Source organism: Stegostoma tigrinum, chromosome 2 (assembly GCF_030684315.1).
Source record: "Stegostoma tigrinum isolate sSteTig4 chromosome 2, sSteTig4.hap1, whole genome shotgun sequence".
In the NCBI taxonomy this organism is placed as follows: domain Eukaryota; kingdom Metazoa; phylum Chordata; class Chondrichthyes; order Orectolobiformes; family Stegostomatidae; genus Stegostoma; species Stegostoma tigrinum.
The window spans coordinates 160,658,792-160,678,948 of record NC_081355.1 but is presented as its reverse complement, the minus strand read 5'-3'; the positions used below and the strand labels follow the sequence as shown (position 1 = coordinate 160,678,948).

The following is a 20,157-nucleotide window of genomic DNA, read 5'->3' as shown; positions in this document are numbered from 1 at the left end:
GAATCCCCCACTATTTAACATCTGACCAGAAACTCAACTAGACTCACCACATTAACACGCAGCTATAAGAGCAGGCCAGAAGCTGGGAATCCAGCAGCGAGTAACTCACCTCCTGATCCCCAAAGCCTGTCCCACCATCTACAAGGCACAAGGCAGGAGTGTGATGGAATACTCCCCACTTGCCTGGATGGGTGCAGCCCCAACAACACTCAAGAAGCTTGACACCGTCCAGGAGAAAGCAGCTGCTTGATTGGCACCACATCCACAAACATCCCACTCCATCCACCACCGACGCTCAGTCACAGCAGTGTGTACGAGCTACAAGATACTCAGCAGAAATTCACCACAGGTCCTCAGGCAGCACCTTCCAAACCGAGAACCCACTTCCATCGAGAAGGACAAGGGCAGCAGGTACATGGGAACACCACCCTCTTCAAGTTCCCCTCCAAGCCACTCACCATCCTGACTTGGAAATATATCACTGTTCCTTCACTGTCACTGGGTCAGAATCCTGGAATTCCCTCCCTCAGGGCATTGTGGGTCAACCTACAGCACACGGACTGCAGCAGTTCAAGAAGGCAGCTCACCCCCACCTTCTCAAGGGGCAACTAGGGACGGGCAATAAATGCTGGGCCCAGCTGGCGTTGCCAACATTCCAGGACTGAATGAAGGTGGTCTCAGTATCTGATGGTGACAGTGAGGGTGGAGACAGGCCGCATCCTGTTGCTGGAAATAGATCCTGCTGAGATAAAGAGGGAGGGTGGGCTAGAAAGGGTGGTGTGGCCGACCTAATAATCCTCCATAAATCAGGGCAGAATGTCCACCATTACTAAACTATTGTAAAAGTATCACCACTTACCAACACACTGCTTCATATCAACATGTAGCTGGTATCCATGGGAACAGGAGCAGATATAGGACCCATTGGTATTTGTACAGATTTGACTACAACCTGCATTCTCATCAAGACACTCATCGAAATCTGTAAAACAGAATAAACTGCTGAAAGATATTTATCCCCAGCCCCACACTAACACAGACAAACACACACCCTGTCCTACACAGATTTCTTCAGTAAGTGTGTACAGGAATATATGTCAAAGTTAATCTCAGTGTTCCCCAACTAGAGGCCAAGGATGAACCCGGAGATCCACTCCCTAATGTGTTCAAACCAGGTGACCCTGACCTAGAGAGAGGCAAATCCAGGATACTGACCCAGCGGCAGTGAAGGGACGGCGATATATTTCCAAGTCAGGTCAGTAAGTGTACTACTGCAGAGATGTCCTGGAGTTGAGATGATGGACCTCCAGCAAGCACAACCATCCTCCTATGTGTCAGAAATTACGTCCAACAGCAGAGAATTTGCAAACTGATAACTATTAATTCCAGTTTTGCCAGGGATCCTTGATGCCACACTCAGTTGAATTGAGCTGTGCCGGCAAGGGCTGTCACTCTCACCTCACCTCAGGAATTCAGCTCTTTTGTTCATGTTTGAGCCAAGGCTTGTAATAAGGTCAGGAGCTGGGTGGCCCTGGCGGAACCCAAACTGGGCATCACTGAGCAGGTTATTGCTGAGCAGGAGCTGCTTGACAGCCCTGTTACTGACACCTTCCATCACTTTGCTGATGATCGAGAGGAGACTGATGGGGTGGTAATTGGCCGGGTTGGAATTGTCCTGCTTTTTGTGTACAGGACATATCTGGGCAATTTTCCACATTGTCGGGTAGATGCCAGTGTTGTAACTGTGCTGGAACAGCTTGGCTCGGGGAACGGCAAGTTCTGGAGCACAAGCCTTCAGTACTATTGCAGAATGTTGTCAGGCCCCATAGCCTTTGCAGTATCCAGTGTCTCCAACTGTTTCTTGATATCACGTGGAGTGAATCGAATTGGCTGAAGACTAGTATCTGTGATGCTGGGGACCACTGGAGGAGGGAGAGATGGATCATCCACTTGGCAGTTCTGGCTGAAGATTGCTGCGAATGCTTCAGCCTTATCTTTTGCCCTGATGCGCTGGGCTCTTCCATCGTTGAGGATCAGGATATTTGTGGAGCCTCCTCCTCCAGTGAGTTGTTAATTGTCCACCACCTTTCACAGCTGGATGTGGCAGGACTGCAGAGCTTAGATCTGATACGTTGGTTGTGGGATCGCTTAGCTCTGTCACTCGCTGCTTACATTGTTTGGTGTGTAAGTAATCCTGTTTGGTGGCTTCACCGGGTTAATACCTCATCTTCAGGTATGCCTGGTGCTGCTCCTGGCCTGCCCTCCTGCACTCTCCATTGAACCAGTCTGATCCTCTGCCTGGATGGTAATGGTTGAGTGGGGGATATGCCGGGCCATGAGCTTACAGATCGTGCTGGAGTACAACTCTGCTGCTGTTGATGACCCACAGCGCCTCATGGATGCCCAGTCTTGAGTTGCTAGATCTGTGTGAAGTCTGTCCCATTGAGCACGGGGATAGTGTTACACAACACGATGGAGGTTATTCTCAATGTGAAGGTAGGACTTCATCTCCACAAGGACTGTGTGATGGTCACTCTGACCAATACTGTCATGGATAGATACATCTGCAGCTGGCAGATTGGTAAGGATGAGGTCAAGTATGTGTTTCCCTCTTGTTGGTTCCCTCACCACCTGCCTCAGACCCAGTCTAGCAGCTATGTCCTTTAGGACCCGACCAGCTCTATCAGTAGTAATGCTGCTGAGCCACTCTTGGTGGTGGACATTGAAATCCCCCACCCAGAGTACATTTTGTACCCTTGCCATCCTCAGTGCTTCCTCTAAGTGTTGCTCAACAATGAGGAGAGACTGAACCATCAGCTGAGGGAAGGCGGTACGTGGTAATCAGCAGGAGGTTTCCTTGCCCATGTTTAACCTGAAGCCATGAGACATCATGGGGTCCAGAGTCAATGTTGACGATTCGCACAGCCTTCAAAGAGCAACAGAGGATAACTAAAAATGCAATACACAGAGAAAAAATGAGGTACGAAGGAAAACTGGCCAAAAATATAAAGGAGGATAGTAAAAGCTTTTTTAGGAATGTGAAAAGAAAAAAAATGGTTACCACTAAAATTGGGCCCTTAAGACAGAAACAGGTGAATTTATTATGGGGAACAAGGAAATGGCACATGAGTTGAATAGGTACTTTGGATCTGTCTTCACTGGGGAAGACACAAGCAATCTCTCAGATGTAATAGTGGCTGAAGGACCGAGGGTAATGGACGAACTAAAGGGTATTTATATTAGGCAGAAAATGGTGTCGGATAGAGTGTTAAGTCTGAAGGCTGATAAGTCCCCGGGACCTGATGGTCTGCCTCCCAGGGTACTTAAGGAGGTGGCTCTAGAAATTGTGGACGCGTTGGTAATTATTTTCCAAGGGTCTATGGATTCAGGAACAGTTCCTACGGATTGGAGGGTGGCTAATGTTGTCCCACTTTTCAAGAATGGAGGGAGAGAGAAAACAGGAAATTACAGACCAGTTAGCCTGACGTCAGTGGTGGGAAAGATGCTGGAATCAATTATAAAAGATGAAATTACGACTCATTTGGATAGGAGTAGCAGGATAGGTCAGAGTCAGCATGGATTTACGAAGGGGAAATCGTGCTGGACTAATCTTCTGGAATTTTTTGAGGATGTAACTATGAAAATGGATAAGGGAGAGCCAGTGGATGTAGTGTACCTGGACTTTCAGAAAGCCTTTGATAAAGTCCCACAGAGGAGGTTGGTGAACAAAATTAGGGCACATGGTACTGGGGGCAAAATACTGGCTTGGATTGAAAATTGGCTGTCTGACAGGAAGCAAAGAGTAGGGATAAACGGGTCGCTTTCGGAATGGCAGGCAGTGACCAGTGGGGTACCACAAGATTCGGTGCTGGGACCGCAGCTGTTTACGATATACATTAATGATATAGATGAAGGCATTAAAAGTAATATTAGCAAATTTGCTGATGACAAAGCTGGGTGGCAGTGTGAAATGTGAGGAGGATGTTATGAGAATACAGGGTGACTTGGACAGGCTAGGTGAGTGGACAGATGCATGGCAGATGCAGTTTAATGTGGATAAATGTGAGGTTATACACTTTGGTGGCAAGAACAGGAAGGCAGATTACTATCTCAATGGAGTCAAGTTAGGTAAAGGGGAAGTACAACGAGATCTTGGTGTTCTTGTACATCAGTCAATGAAAGCAAGCATGCAGGTACAGCAGGCAGTGAAGAAAGCTAATGGCATGCTGACCTTCATCACAAGAGGAATTGAGTATAGGAGCAAAGAGGTCCTTCTGCAGCTGTACAGGGCCCTGGTGAGACCGCACCTGGAGTACTGTGTGCAGTTTTGGTCTCCCAATTTGAGGAAGGACATTCTTGCTGTTGAGGGAGTGCAGCGTAGGTTCATGAGGTCAATTCCTGGAATGGCGGGACTATCATATGTTGAAAGATTGGAGCGACTGGGCTTGTATACACTTGAGTTTAGAAGGATGAGAGGGGATCTGATTGAGACATATAAGATTATTAAGGGATTGGACACTCTGGAGGCAGGAAGCATGTTTCCGCTGATGGGTGAGTCCAGAACCAGAGGACACAGTTTAAAAATAAGGGGTAGGTCATTTAGAACAGAGTTGAGGAAAAACGTCTTCACGCAGAGAGTGGTGGATATATGGAATGCTCTGCCCCAGAAGGCAGTGGAGGCCAAGTCTCTGGATACTTTCAAGAAAGAGATGGATAGAGCTCTTAAAGATAGTGGAATCAAGGGTTATGGGGATAAGGCAGGAACAGGATACTGATTGTGGATGATCAGCCATGATCATAATGAATGGTGGTGCTGGCTCAAAGAGCCGAATGGCCTACTGCAGCACCTATTGTCTATATTCTCCACCGGACTTTATCTCATTGTGCCGCCCCCCCCGTCTGCTGGGTCTGTCCTGCCGGTGGGACAGGCTATACCCGGGGATGGTGATGATGGTGTCTGGGACACTGTCTGTAAGGTACGATTCTGTGAGTATGACTGTGTCAGGCTGTTGCTTGACTAGTCTGTGAGACAGCTCTCCTGATGTTGGCACCAACCCCCAGATGTTAGTGAGGGGGACTTTGCAGGGTCGACAGGGCTGTTTCTGCCCTTGTCTTTTCCGGTGCCCAGGTCGATACAAAGTGATCTGTCCGGTTTCATTTGTTTGTTGGGACTTTGTAGTGATTGGTGCAACTGAGTGGCTTGCTCAGCCATTTCACAGGGCAGTGAGTCAACCACATTGCTGTGGGTCTGGAGTCACATGTGGGCCAGACCAGGTGAGGGTGGCAGATTTTCTTCCCTGGAGGACATTAGCGAGCCAGATGGAATTTTTCCAACAATCGGCAATGATTTCATGGTGATCAATAGAGCCTTAGTTTCAGAGTCTTTTTTTTAATTATTGAATTCAAATTCCACCATTTGCCGTGGTGGGATTTGAACCCAGGTCCCAGAACATCAGCGGGGTTTCTGGATTAATAGCCTAGCAATAATACCACGAGGCCATCACCTACCCTGTATCTGGCGCAGATTCCTGGTGGCAGCAGTGGAGGTGGGTTTGGGCCCAGTAAGAGACCCTGGGGCATTGGCAGTGGCAGTACCGGGGAGGTTGGCCTCAGCGGGCTCATGGCAGCAGCAGAATCAAGTTTGAGCTGGTTCTGCAGCTGGAGGTCCTGGTGGCATTTGCATTGAAAGGGCCAATGAGGGCCCATAGTGGTGAGGGTCTCAGTGGAGGCGAGGTGACGCTAAACAATGGCGACTTTCATTCCAGCTCCGTGATGGGAACTCCCACCAGGCCACCAGTCTCATGGCATACAATTTATTGTATATTCTGTGTTTTGGTTTATTTTTGTGTGCTTTAAGATGGCTCCAGGGGGTGGTGAAATTTTACAACACATCTCACTGCATTCTGTAACAATAAATAATAAATAAATCAAATCAAGGCTCTTAAGCAGATTGATTTAGGGAGTGAGAAGGTATTGGAGGCTTCGGCTGGTTTAAAGGTGGACAAATACCCAAGTCCAGACGAGGTATATCCCAGGCTAATGCAGGTGAGGCAGAAAAATACAGGGGGCCCAGACACAAAGTTTAGAATTGGCTCTGGGCAGAGGGGAGGTGCCAGAGGATTGAATTTACAAGCGGGATGGTAACTGCACACCAGGAATTTTCAGACCAACGAGTCTCACACTAGTGAGAGGGAAACTATTGGAGAAAGTAGTGAAGGAGAAAATTTATTTTCATTTGGAGAGACAAGGTTTGACCAGCGATAGGCTTTGTCAGAGGGAGGTCATACCCAACAAATCTGGTTGAATGTTTGTGTGTGTCGATGAGGGGAGGGCAAATGGTGGAGTTTATATGGATTTCAGCAAGGCCTTTGACAAGGTCCCATAAGGACACTGACAAAGAAGGTAAAAGCTCATGGGATCCATAGGAACTTGGCAAGATGGATCCAAAATTGGCTCAGTGACAGGAGACAGAGGGCAGTGGTAGAAGGCTGTTTGCATGTAGTGGTGTACCACAGGGATTAGTGCTAGGTCTCTCATTGTTTGTGCTGTTTATAACTGATATAAGTGAGGATATGGGTGGGGATGGTAAGTAAGCTTGTGGATGACACAAAGATTGGCCAGGTGGTTGACTGTGAGGGGGAAGGTGTGAGGTTACAGGAGGACATAAAAAGATTGGTCAGATGGGCAGATCAGTGTCATATTGAACTTGACCCTGATAAATGTGAGGGGACGTACTTTGGAAGAAGGAACAAGACAACGAAAGACAGGACACTTAAGAACCGAGGAACCTTGGGATGTTTGATCACCAAGTCCCGAAGGTCATAGGACAGGTTAACAGGGTAGTTAAGAAGGCATAATAGTCACTAGTGAGGGTGATAGCCTTGTAGTATTATTGCTAGGCTATTAATGTGGACACTCAGCTATTCTTCCGCCTTGACAGTGAGAACACCCTCCATCAAGTTGTGTGGCACTATCACCATGATCAATGGGACAGACTTCGCACAGATCTAGCAACTATGCCAGGAGCCGAACCAGGCATACCTGAAGATGAGGTGTCAGCCTGGTGAAGCCACCAAACAATGTAAGCAGCAAGTGACAGACAGTTAAGCCATTCACAACCAATAGATCAGATCTAGGCTCTGCAGACCCATCACATCCTGTCATGAATGGTCATGGACAATTTAAGGAGCCATTAGGGGAGGAGGCTCCACAAATATCCCCATCCTCAATGACGGAAGAAACCAGCTTGTCAGTGAAAAATATAAGGTGAAGCTGTCGCAGCAATTTTTAGCCAAAAGTGCCGAATGTATGATCTATCTCGGCCTCCACCAGTGGTCCCCAGTGTTACAGATACCAGTCTTCAGCCAGTTTGATTCACTCCACGTGGTATCAAGTTGCAGACACTGGACACTGCCAAGGCAATGCGTCCTGACAGCAATCCAGCAATAGTACCGAAGACTTGTGCTCCAGACCTTGCCGCTCCCCGAGCCAAGCTGTTCCAGCACAGTTACAACACTGGCATCTACCCAACAACGTGGAAAATTACGTAAGTGTGTCCTGTACAGGAAAAGCAGGATAAATGGGAAAATGGGCTGCATTGGCAAATGAAATTCAACACAGACAAGTGTGACAATAAGACCATCAACCATAAGACATAGGAGTGGAAATAAGGCCGTTCGGCCCATCAAGTCCACTCCGCCATTTAAATCATGGCCGATGGGCATTTCAACTCCACTTTCCTGCACTCTCCCCGTAACCCTTGATTCCTTCTGAGATCAAGAATTTGTCGATCTCTGCCTTGAAGGCATCCAATGTCCCGGCCTCCACTGCACTCTGCGGCAATGAATTCCACAAGCCCACCACTCTCTGGATGAATAAATGTCGTCTCATTTCAGTTTTAAATTTACCCCCTCTAATCTTAAAGCTGTGCCCATGGGTCCTAGCCTCCCCGCCTAATGGAAACAACTTCCCAGCGTCCACCCTTTCTAAACCATACATTATCTTGTAAATTTCTATTAGATCTCCCCTCAACCTTATAAACTCTAATGAGTACAATCCCAGGATCCTTAGCCGTTCATCGTACGTCAAACCTACCTTTCCAGGGATCTTTGGACTGTGGGAGGAAACCCACGCTGACATGGTGAGAATGTGCAAACTGCACACAGACGGTCGCCTGAGGCTGGAATCGAACCCGGGAGGCTGGTGTTGTCAGGCAGCAGTGTTAATCACTGAGCTGCCCCATGACTCCTGCCTTTCCTGTGAGGGCTTTGATTGTGGAGGCCCTGTGGTCGTCTCTCTGCCTTTGCCTACTGAGGTTCCCATTATTCCTGCTTCCTGAAATTGCAAGGTTCTGGACTGCCCTCGGACTGCGGAAGCACAGCATCTACAATGCTACCCGCGTGAAGGCCCTGGAGGCTCAGGACACATCTGTTAGTGACTTACTGAGGGGGACGTCCGTTCAAGGCCAGTAATTAAACCCAGTGCCCAGCGAGCAGACAGTCTCGAGAATGAGTAGAGTTGAGAGATGATGCGCAGAGATAATGGGAACTGCAGATGCTGGAAAATCCGAGATAACAAAGTGTGGAGCTGGATGAACACAGCAGGCCAAGCAGCATCAGAGGAGCTGTGAGCAGTTCAGGTCTCTGCACTGTAGGAGGGATGTGCTTGCTGTGAAGGGGGTACACAGGAGGTTGACCAGGGATGGAGCATTTCAGTGATGAAGAGAGGCTGGATAAGCTCAGGTTGTTTCCTTTGGAGCAGAGAAGGCTGAGGGGGGTCTTGACTGAGGTCTATAAGATTATGACAGGCATGGACAGGGGAGATGGGAAGAAGCTGCTCCTCTTAGTCAATGGCCAATAACAATGGAGCATCATTTCAGGGTGGTAGCAGTTGGTTTAGAGGGTACTTGAGGAAGGGTTCTTTCACCCAGACAGCAGGGGGTGTCGGGAATGCACTATTTGGGATATTAGTTGAGGAAGGAGACCAAACATTACTTGTTTAAGCAATTGAGACATCATAACATTCAAGTCTATGGGCCCAGTGTGGGAATGTGGGATAAGCGTACAGAGGTCAATGTGGGATTGATGGGTCGAAGAACCTCACTTGTGCTGAATGTCTCTACGAAATATTTAGTCAAATGTTTCTAAGCTGAGGGATATGGACTAAATGCAGTCAATTGGAACTAGGTGAGTGGGCATCATGGTCAGCATGGACCAGTGTGGGCGGAAGGGCCTGTTTCCATGCTGTATTACTCTATGACTCTAAATCCAACGCGGCGTGTTACCGCCCCATCAGTCTATTTTCTATCATCAGTAAAGTGATGGAAGGTGTGACTAACAGTGATGCAGAGAACTCTGGGTCACAGTCACTCAAAGAACAAAGAAAATTACAGCACAGGAAAAGGCCATTCGGCCCACCGAGCCTGCGCTGATCGAAGTGCACTCAGTGTGTAAAAACGCCCCTCCTCACACCCTCCCATATCTGCAGGTGGTGGGTCACTGGGACAGGATGAGCTCGGGGTGGGGGGCGGGGCAGGAAATAAACTGGAGAAACACGGAAACATTGACATCAGACACGGCGTCTCTCAAACACAAACAGCAACTGCGTTTGTCCTATTGACGAAGGGAACTTTCTGTCCGTTTCTGTCCAATATTTATCAACAGTATTCACTCTAGAAAACAACAATGTTGTCGAGGAGAATACTGAGATACAGCCTACTAGACTGGGTGGGATTGAGGTTCACAAGGAAGAGGTATTAGAAATTCTTCAGAGGGTGAAGATAGATAAGTCCCCTGGGCTGGATGGGATTTATCCTCGGATCCTCTAGGAAGCCAGGGAGGAGATTGCCGAGCCTTTGGCATTGATCTTTAACTCGTCATTGTCTACAGGAATAGTGCCAGATGACTGGAGGATAGCAAATGTGGTTCCCCGTCAAGAAGGGGAGTAGAGACAACCCTGGTAATTATAGACCAGCGAGCCTTACCTCAGTTGTTGGTAAAGTGTTGGAAAAGGTTATAAGGGATAGGATTTATAACCATCTAGAAAGGAATAATTTGATTAGGGATAGTCAGCACGGTTTTGTGAAGGTAAGGTCGTGTCTCACAAACCTTATTGAGTTCTTTGAGAAGGTGACCAAACAGGTAGATGAGAATAAACCGGTTGATGTGGTGTATATGGATTTCAGCAAGGCATTCGATAAGGTTCCCCACAGTAGGCTATTGTACAAAATGCGGAGGAATGGAATTGTGGAAGATATAGCAGTTTGGATCGGAAATTGGCTTGCTGAAAGAAGACAGAGGGTGGTAGTTGATGGGAAATGTTCATCCTGGAGACCAGTTACTAGTGGTGTACCGCAAGGATCGGTGGTGGGGCCACTGCTGTTTGTCATTTTTATAAATGACCTGGATGAGGGCATAGAAGGATGGGTTAGTAAATTTGCAGACGACGCTAAGGTCGGTGGAGTTGTGGATAGTGACGAAGGATGCTGTAGGTTGCAGAGAGACATAGATAAGCTGCACAGCTGGGCTGAGAGGTGGCAAATGGAGTTTAATGCAGACAAGTGTGAGATGATGCACTTTGGTAGGAGTAACCAGAAGGCAAAGTACAGGGCTAATGGTAAGATTCTTAGTAGTGTAGATGAGCAGAGAGATCTCAGTGTCCATGTACACAGATCCTTGAAAGTTGTCACCCAGGTTGACAGGGCTGTTAAGAAGGCATACAGTGTTTTAGCTTTTATTAATAGAGGGATCGAGTTCCAGAACCAAGAGGTTATGGCGAAGCTGTACAAAACTCTGGTGCAGCCGCACTTGGAGTATTGTGTACAGTTCTGCTCACCGCATTATAAGAATGATGTGGAAGCTTTGGAAAGGGTGCAGGGGAGATTTACTAGGATGTTGCCTGGTATGGAGGGAAGGTCTTACGAGGAAAGGCTGAGGGACTTGAGGCTGTTTTCATTAGAGAAGAAGGTTGTGAGGTGACTTAATTGAGACATATAAAATAATCAGAGGGTTAGATAGGGTGGATAGGGAGAGCCTTTTTCCTACGATGGTGACGGCGAGCACGAGGGGCCATAGCTTTAAATTGAAGGGTGAAAGATATAGGACAGATGTCAGAGGTAGTTTCTTTACTGAGAGAGTAGTAAGGGAATGGAACACTTTGCCTGCAACGGTAGTAGATTCGCCAACTTTAGGTACATTTAACTTGTCATTGGATAAGCATATGGACGTACATGGAATAGTGTAGGTTAGATGGGCTTGAGATCGGTATGACAGGTCAGCACAGCATCGAGGGCCGAAGGGCCTGTACTGTGCTGTTATGTTCTCCACTGGTGTTGCCTATTCACGTAATATCACTCTGACCCCATGTTTCACCTGCCTGCTCTTACTGTTGGCCACTAAATCAAGGCAGTTTCACTGTAATTGGTTCACTGTCATTCGGCAGATGATACAAAAATTGAAGGCGTAGTGGGCAGTGAAGATTATCTCAGAGTACGACAGCACCTTGATCAGATGGGCCAATGGGTTGAGTGGCAAATGGAGTTTAATTTAGAATTATGTGAGGTGCTGCATTTTGGAAAGGAAATCAGAGCAGCATTTATACTCTTGACGGTAAGATGCTGGTGAGAGTGGTTGAATGTAGAGGCCTTGGAGTGCACATTCATAGTTCCTTGAAAGCGGAGTCACAGATAGACAGAATAGTGAAGAAGGTTTTTGGCATGTTTGTCTTTATTGGTCAGCGCACTGATTAAAGGAGTTGGGAAGTCATGTTGCTACAGTACAGGTCATTGGTTTGGCCACAATTGGAATATTGCATTCAGTTCTGGTCTCCCTGCTATAGGAAAGGTCTTGTTAAACCTGAAACGCTTAAAAAAAATTGACAAGAATTTTGCCAGGGTTGGAGGGTTTGAGCTGTAGGGAGAAGTGGAGTAGGCTGGGGCTATTCTCCCTGCAGCGTTGGAGGCTGAGGAGTGACCTTGTAGAGATTTAGAAAATCGCGAGGGGCATGGATAGGGTGAATAGTCAAGGTCTTTCTCCCCAGGGTGGGGGAGTCCAAAAGTAGAGGGGCATGTGTTCAAGGTGAGAGGGGAAAGATGTAAAAAGGACCAGAGGGGTAACTTTCTCACACAGAGGGTAGTCTATGTATGGAACAAGCTGTCAGAGGAAGTGGTGGAGGCTGGTACATTTAAAAGATACCTGGATGAGTACACGTTTAAGAACGATTTAGAGGGATACAGGCCAAAAAGAAACATAGAAGTTAGGAGGAGCAGGAGGCCATTCGGCCCGTTGAGCCTGCTGAGCCATTCTTCACGATCACGGCCAATCATCCAACTCAATAGCCTAATCCTGCTTTCTCCCCATAACCTCTGATCTCGTTCACCCCAAGTGCAATATCTAGTCACCACTTGAATACATTCAATGTTTTTATCTCAACTACTTCCTGTGGTAATGAATTCCACAAGCTCGCCACTCTTTGGGTGAAGAAATGTCTCCTCATCTCTGTCTGAATGGCCTATTCTGATTCCTCAGACTGTGACTCCTAGTTGTGGCCACACCTACCATCGGGAACATCCCCCCTGCGTTTACCATGTCCAGGCCTGTTAGAATTTTATAAGTCTTTATGAGATCACCCTCATTCGTTTGAACTCCAGCGAAAACAGTCCCAACCAAGTCATACATCAGTCCCAGCATCCCCAGAATCAGCCTGGTAAACCTTCACTGCGCCCCCTTGAGGGCAAGGGCATCCTTCCTCAGAAAAGGAGACCAAACTGCACACAGTATTCTAGATGTGGTCTTACCAAGGCCCTGTATAGCTGCAACAACACATCCCTGCTCCTGTACTCAAAACCTCTCGCAATGAAGGCCAACATACCATTTGCCTTCTCTACCACCTGCTGCACCTGCATGCCTACCTTCAGCAACTGGTGCACAAGGACACCCAGGTCCCACTGCACACTCCCCTCTCCCAATTTACAGCCATTCAGGTAGGAATCTGCTGCCTTGTTTATGCTTCCGAAGAGAATAATCTCACATTTATCCAAATTACACTGCATCTGCCATTGATTTGCCCAAACACCCAAACTGTTGAGATCATGCTGTAGGATCTCTGCATCCTCGTCACAGTTCACCCTCCCAACCAACTTGGTATCATCTGCAAACTTGGAGATGTTACATTTTGTTCCTTCATCCAAGTCATTAATATATATTGTGAATAGCCAGGGTCCCAGCTCCGATCCCTGTGGCACCCCAGTAGTTACAGCCAGCCAATTTGAAAAAGACCATTAATTCCTAGTCTGTTTCCTCCCTGCCAACCAGTTTCCTATCCATCTTAATACATTTCTCCCTCATCTCATGCGCTTCAATCTTACACATTAATCTCTTATGTGGGACTTTCTGAAAGTCCAAATATACCACATCAACAGGCTCTACCTTGTCAACTCTACTAGTTACATCAACATAGAATTCTAACAGATTTGTCAAGTATGGTTTCCCCTTCATAAATCCATGCTGACTCTGTCTGATTCTGCCACTGTTTTCTAAATACTCTGCTACAAAATCCTTGACAGTGGATTTGAGAAATTTCCCCATTATCGACATTAGGCTCACTGGTCTACAATTCAATTTTTTCCCTCTACCTCCCCTTTTCGAATATTGGAGTGATATTAGCCACCCTCCAATCTGCAGGGACTGTTCCAGAATCTATGCACTCCAGTACTGTTTCACTGTAAGTTTACCTGTGCAAGTCATGCTGTCGTCAGTCAGCGAGTAACCCTTGTTACATTGGCACTTGAAGCTGCCTGCGTCATTGACACACACCTGCTGGCACTGCCCATTACTGACGGAGCACTCATCGATGTCTGTAGGATTACAACCAACAACAATCGGGCAAAATGGCTGTGAGCAAGGATCAGCATTCACACTGGGAGCGAAGCCTTGTAATTCTCACACTCGACTGGCAACTCAGAGAAACGAAGTCACCACAAGAACAAACTGAGAAACATGTCTGAATACGCACTCCCAAGACAGAGACACCACGGGGTTAGATACAGAGTAAAGCTCCCTCTACACTGTCCCCCATCAAACACTCCCAGGACAGAGACACCACGGGGTTAGATACAGAGTAAAGCTCCCTCTACACTGTCCCCCATAAAACACTCCCAAGACAGAGACACCACGGGGTTAGATACAGAGTAAAGCTCCCTCTACACTGTCCCCCATCAAACACTCCCAGGACAGAGACACCACGGGGTTAGATACAGAGTAAAGCTCCCTCTACACTGTCCCCATCAAACACTCCCAGTACAGGGGCAGTAATGGGGTTAGATACAGAGTAAAGCTCCCTCTACACCGTCACCATCAAACACTCCCAGTACAGGGACAGAAATGGGGTTAGATACAGAGTAAAGCTCCCTCTACACCGTCACCATCAAACACTCCCAGTACAGGGACAGAAATGGGGTTAGATACAGAGTAAAGCTCCCTCTACACCGTCAACATCAAACACTCCCAGTACAGGGGCAGTAATGGGGTTAGATACAGAGTAAAGCTCCCTCTACACCGTCACCATCAAACACTCCCAGTACAGGGACAGAAATGGGGTTAGATACAGAGTAAAGCTCCCTCTACACCGTCAACATCAAACACTCCCAGTACAGGGACAGAAATGGGGTTAGATACAGAGTAAAGTTACTGCTACACTGTCCCAAAATACGTGACTTGCCAGGCTGTGTGGTTGAGTGTTAGCAGTGTTTGTGTGGCAGTGATCAAATGTCGGGACTAAGAACAGAAATTGCTGGAAAAGCTCGATGGGTCTGGCAGCATCTGTGGACAGTTTGGAGTTCTGAAGATGGATCACTGGACCCAAAATGTACATTCTAATTTCTCTCCACAGACGCTGCCAGGCTTGCTGAGGTTTTCCAGGTGCTTCCATTTTTGTTTCTGATGTATAGCATCTACAGTTCAAAGATAATAAAATGTGAGGCTGGATGAACACAGCAGGCCAAGCAGCATCTCAGGAGCACAAAAGCTGACGTTTCGGGCCTAGACCCTTCATCAGAGAGGGGGATGGGGAGAGGGAACTGGAATAAATAGGGAGAGAGGGGGAGGCGGACCGAAGATGGAGAGTAAAGAAGATAGGTGGAGAGAGTATAGGTGGGGAGGTAGTTCCCTCTCCCCATCCCCCTCTCTGATGAAGGGTCTAGGCCCGAAACGTCAGCTTTTGTGCTCCTGAGATGCTGCGTGGCCTGCTGTGTTCATCCAGCCTCACATTTTATTATCTTGGAATTCTCCAGCATCTGCAGTTCCCATGATCTCAGCATCTACAGTTCTTTCAGTTTTGATCATGTCTGGATATGTGCCTCTGTGTCTGTGTGAGAATCTGTTTCTCTGTGTGTGTGTGTGTCTGTGTGTGTGTGTGTGTCTGTGTGTGTGTGTCTGTGAGAGAGAGTGTGTGTGTGTGTGTGTCTGTGTGTGTGTGTATCTGTGTGTGTGTGTCTGTGTGTGTGTGTCTGTGTGTGTGTGTGTGTGTGTGAGAGTGTGTGTGTGAGAGTGTGTGTGTGAGAGTGTGTGTGTGTGTCTGTGTGTGTGTCTGTGTGTGTGTGTGTCTGTGTGTGAGTGTGAGAGTGTGTGTGAGTGTGTGTGTGTGTGTGTGTTGTGTTTGTCTGTGTCGCTGTCTGTGCGAACAGTTGTATCTGTATGGGTGAGTGCGTCTGTGTGTGTCTCTCTGTATGGTGAACATGACTCTGCATGTGTGTGTATGTGTATGTCTGCGTCTGTATGTGTGTGTCTGTGTGTCTCATTGTATGTGTTTGTCTGTGTATGTATATGGGTGCCTGTGTGTGCACGAGTGTCTGTATGTATATACGCGTCTGTGTGTGCGAGTGTCTATATGTATATATGTGTCTGTGTCTGTCTCTGTGTGTGCGCAAGCGTCTGTATGTATATACGTGTCTATGTGTGTCTGTGTGTGCGAGTGTCTGTGCATGTACATGTGTATGTGTGTGTGTGCAAATGTCTGTGTATGTATATGTGTGTCTGTGTCAATAGGTGTCTCTGTGTGTGTGCGTGTGTCTGCATCAGACTGTCACAGCGACTATGGGCAGGTTGCAGTGTGTTTGAGGTGGGAGCAGTGCTTACCAAAGCAGGAGAAACCGTCTCCGTTGAATCCCTGGTAGCACTGGCAGAAATAGGAGCCGATGATGTTCCCACATCGGGCATTAGTGTCACAGCCATGCTGTCCTGAGGCACACTCATTGTCATCTACAGGAAGAAGAGTGTCATTACCACAACAGCCATTCAGCCCTCCATTCCTGATTGTTCAGATATATTGAATTTCAGTGCAGGGCTGCGATCATTAAAAAAGCCTCATGTCCAAATCTCAGGATCAGAAAACGTTAAAGACAGAAGCATCATCAGGAATTAATAATCACTGGCCCCCAGATTTGGGGGGACACAGGTTTGAGAGCTTCAGAATCTACCCCAGAGACCTGGAAGCTTCAGTCATTTGCAAGTTTCAGGGGGTTTTTTTTATTCTTTCATGGGATGAGGGCATCGCTGGCCAGGCAGCATTTATTACCATTCCTAATCGCTCAGAGGGCAGCTAAGAGTCAACCACATTGTTGTATGTCTGGAGTAATACATAGGCCAAACCAGGGTTGGGTGGTAGTTTCTTTCACCAAAGGGCATTAGTGAACCAGATGGGCTTTTCCCTACAATTAACAATGGATTCATGGTCATCATCAGATCCTTAATTCCAAGTATTTATTGATCTGCCGTGGTGGAATTTAAACCCAGACCCTACAACACTATCTGGGTCTCTAGATTAACAGTCCAATGATAATACCACTGGATCATCACCTCCCCTCGACAGTGGACTGTGATAGTTTTTGACATAGTAATGACATCAAAGGATATTGAACAAGGTGCTGAGGTTGATAATCAACCATAATCTAGAACAGAGGAGCGGGCTCAAAGGGCTGAATGGCCCACTCTCCTTCCTCTGTGGCAACACCGTCTTTATAATTTTACACTTTTTGAAACTGTGCACTGGCATGGAAATGGGCTGCACTGAAATGCAGGGATTTGCAAGAATGACTACATGTTTTCAAAGTAAGGAACTGAATACGTTTAGTGAGTACTGTTTTTGTGGTTATCAATGATATGCAGACAAACTGGAGCCAGGAGTTGTTTAAAATTGAAGCGGCTTGGCATAGACTTGTGGCCAGTTATCCATGACCAAGTCAATAAATATGGAGCTGGAAAAGCACAAGCAGGTCAGACAGCAACCGAGGAGCAGGAAAGATAACATTTCAGGCCGAAGCATTTTGTCAGTACCCAAAATGTTGACGTCCCTTCTCCTCAGATGCTGCCTGACTTGCTGTGCTTTCCCAGCTCCACATTTATTAAGGTAACAAGGTGTGGAGCTGGATGAACACAGCAGGCCAAGCAGCATCAGAGGAGCAGGAAGGCTGACGTTTCGGGCCTAGACCCTTCTTCAGAAAAAGGTTCAGGTTTTCTGAAGAAGGAACTGCAGATGCTGGAGAATCCAAGATAACAAGGTTTGGAGCTGGATGAACACAGCAGGCCAAGCAGTGTCAGAGGAGCAGGAAGGCTGACGTTTCGGGCCTAGACCCTTCTTCAGAAAACCTGAACCTTTTTCTGAAGAAGGGTCTAGGCCCGAAACGTCAGCTTTTGTGCTCCTGAGATGCTGCTGGGCCTGCTGTGTTCATCCAGCTCCACACCTTGTTATCTTGGATTCTCCAGCATCTGCAGTTCCGACTATCCCCACACTTACTGACTCTAGTTTCCAGCCTCTGCAGTCCTTACTGTCTCCAAATCAGTGACCAAGTTGTTGACAGGTGGAATAAGTAATTTATTATCAAGCAATGGAACACCTTGAGCTTTCAGCAAGACAGAAGGCCAGAAGAGAAACCAGCAGGTCTGAAGCAGTCAGAAAACGCTCTCTCCGTTCTCTAAAGAAGGTCTCCTTAAATCTGGATAAATCCAGTTTATCTTTCCTTGGCAGTAGCTAGAAGGTGTGATTTTGAATTGGAGAAGTCAGAGGCCTTTCAAAAGTGATCCAGCCACCCTGTGCCTCCTGCAAACCAGTGAAAGTCTGAGGAGGTACCTTTGGGCCAACAAAGATCAACCTAACAGATCTCACGAACACAACTAAGAAACTGTTTTACTGTAGTGCTTCCTGTGCCCACGTGTTTTATTCTCCCTGTTTATGTTCGTCCTTTTGTGTGTGAGATAATAAAGTGTAGAGCTGGACGAACGCAGCAGGCCAAGCAGCAGCACAGGGGCAGAAATGAGGGCTTTATAAGGGTTTAAGAGTTTTATGAGGAGGTTGGTTAGATCAGATGGCTTAGAATCATAGAATCATGGAATCCCTACAGTGTGGAAACAGGCCATTCAGCCCAACAAGTCCACACCGACCCATTCCCCCTATAATCCACCTAATCTCCACACTTCTGAACACAATGAGCAATTTAGCATGACCAATCCACCTTGCCTGCACATCTTTGGGCAGTGGGAGGAAACTGGAGCACCCGGAGGAATCCCTTATCGGTTGATTTGTGATATTAACACCATAGGTTCAATTCCTGCGCTGGCTTGAGGTTATCATGAATGACTCTCCCTGAGGTGTGGTGACTCTCAGGTTAAACTCACCACCAGCTGTCTCTCTTTAATGAGAGAGCACCCTTGCAGTCTTTCGGAACAATGGCAATATTGCTTATGAGAGATTTAATTTGTAGAATTTTCTTGATTTACTTTAATTAAGGTTTAATTTACTTTAATTAAGGAGAGGCAGTGGCATAGTGGTATTATCAGTGAATTGTTAATCCAGAAACCCAGGTAGCGTTCTAGAGACCCAGGTTCAAATCTCACCTTGGCATATAGTTGAATGAGAATTCAATAAAGAATCTGGAATTAAGGGTCTAATGATGACCATGAGTCAATTGTCAATTGTTGGAAAAACCCATCTGGTTCACTAATGTCCTTTAGGGAAAGAAACTGTCATCCTTACCTGGTCTGGCCTACACGTGACTCCAGACCCACAGCAATGTGGTTGACTCTAAACTGCCCTCTGGGTGATTATGGATAGACAATAAATGTGGCCTGGCCAGTGACACCGTCATCCTATGAATAAATAAAAATAAATTATTTACCTGTAGGTCATATTTAATGACGTGATCAATAGTGATGTGTTGTTTAGTACCAAAACCTGGACCGTACTTTCTGAAGTCCCGGAGCCTGGAAGTCAGGCTGTTTGGGGACTGAGAAAGGTTCTGCGGAAGGGTCACCAAACCCGAAATGTTATCTCTGTTTTTTCCTTCACACATGCTGCCAGAGCTGCCAAGCTTTTCCAGCAACTTTTCTTTTGTTTGGGGACTGTATTTCTTTTAACTAACTTCTGTGACAGCTCTGGGAATAGCAGGGTTTGCTTCCCCGTGTGATGCCCCAGTGAGGGGTAATAAACTTTCCTGTGCTGAAGAAATCCTGGAGCGATGCTGCTTTGTCAGGAGTTGTCCTTGCTCTCCCTCGAGTTACAAACCTTCACAGTAGCTCCCATTGCCACGGAATCCAGGCTGACAGCTGCAGTGGTAACTTCCCGGAGTATTTTCACACACAGCCTGTCCTCCACAAGCCTGAACAACTTGCTCACATTCATTAACATCTGGAGGAGAAACAGTGAGAGGCAGAATGTCACCACAACCATTAGAATGGATAGGAGTCAGGTCAGGGCCAGCCTGAGCGTGAAGGGGCGAAATGGGAGACGAGAGGCTGGGTACAGGAGGTGGATGGCACTCAGAGAGAGCCAGAGTGCACATGATGGGCCAAAGGGTCTCAGGAAACTTGCAAGTGCACTTTTTCCACCCCCACCCACAGTGTTACTGCGCCCAGGGCCTGTCATTTCACAAAAGGGTTTGGCTCAAACAGTGATGGACCCTCTGAGAGAGCAGCACTCGCTAGAATGTCCACTTCAGCTCCCCAACTCACCAACTCATCCAGGGACCAGAAAACCTCACTCTTACTCCCCACCATCTTCTCTCACCACTACCATCCCCCCAACCACATCCCCACTTCCTCCCCATACCCAGATCTCCTCACATCCCCGCCCCTACACCGACCCCTAACCCTTACATACCCAACCACATCT

General features: G+C 47.2%; 1 protein-coding gene across 5 annotated transcripts in view; it reads right to left on the bottom strand.

The window, feature by feature from the left end:
• si:ch211-221n20.8 (uncharacterized protein LOC100034409 homolog) overlaps positions 1-20,157 on the bottom strand; it is a 115,760-nt gene that overhangs the window by 70,703 nt on the left and 24,900 nt on the right. For 4 of the 5 annotated variants that reach the window (XR_009443037.1, XM_059640885.1, XM_059640886.1 and 1 more), the window contains exons 4-7: positions 19,552-19,674; positions 16,131-16,253; positions 13,730-13,852; positions 860-982 (exon numbers count right to left, since the gene is read on the bottom strand). Coding sequence is in view for 4 of the 5 variants with exons in the window: in XM_059640885.1 (XP_059496868.1) it covers positions 860-982; positions 13,730-13,852; positions 16,131-16,253; positions 19,552-19,674 (492 nt within the window). In the remaining variant the exon portion in view is untranslated. The remainder of the gene's footprint in view (positions 1-859; positions 983-13,729; positions 13,853-16,130; positions 16,254-19,551; positions 19,675-20,157) is intronic. The other variant, XM_059640889.1, reaches the window with a different exon arrangement.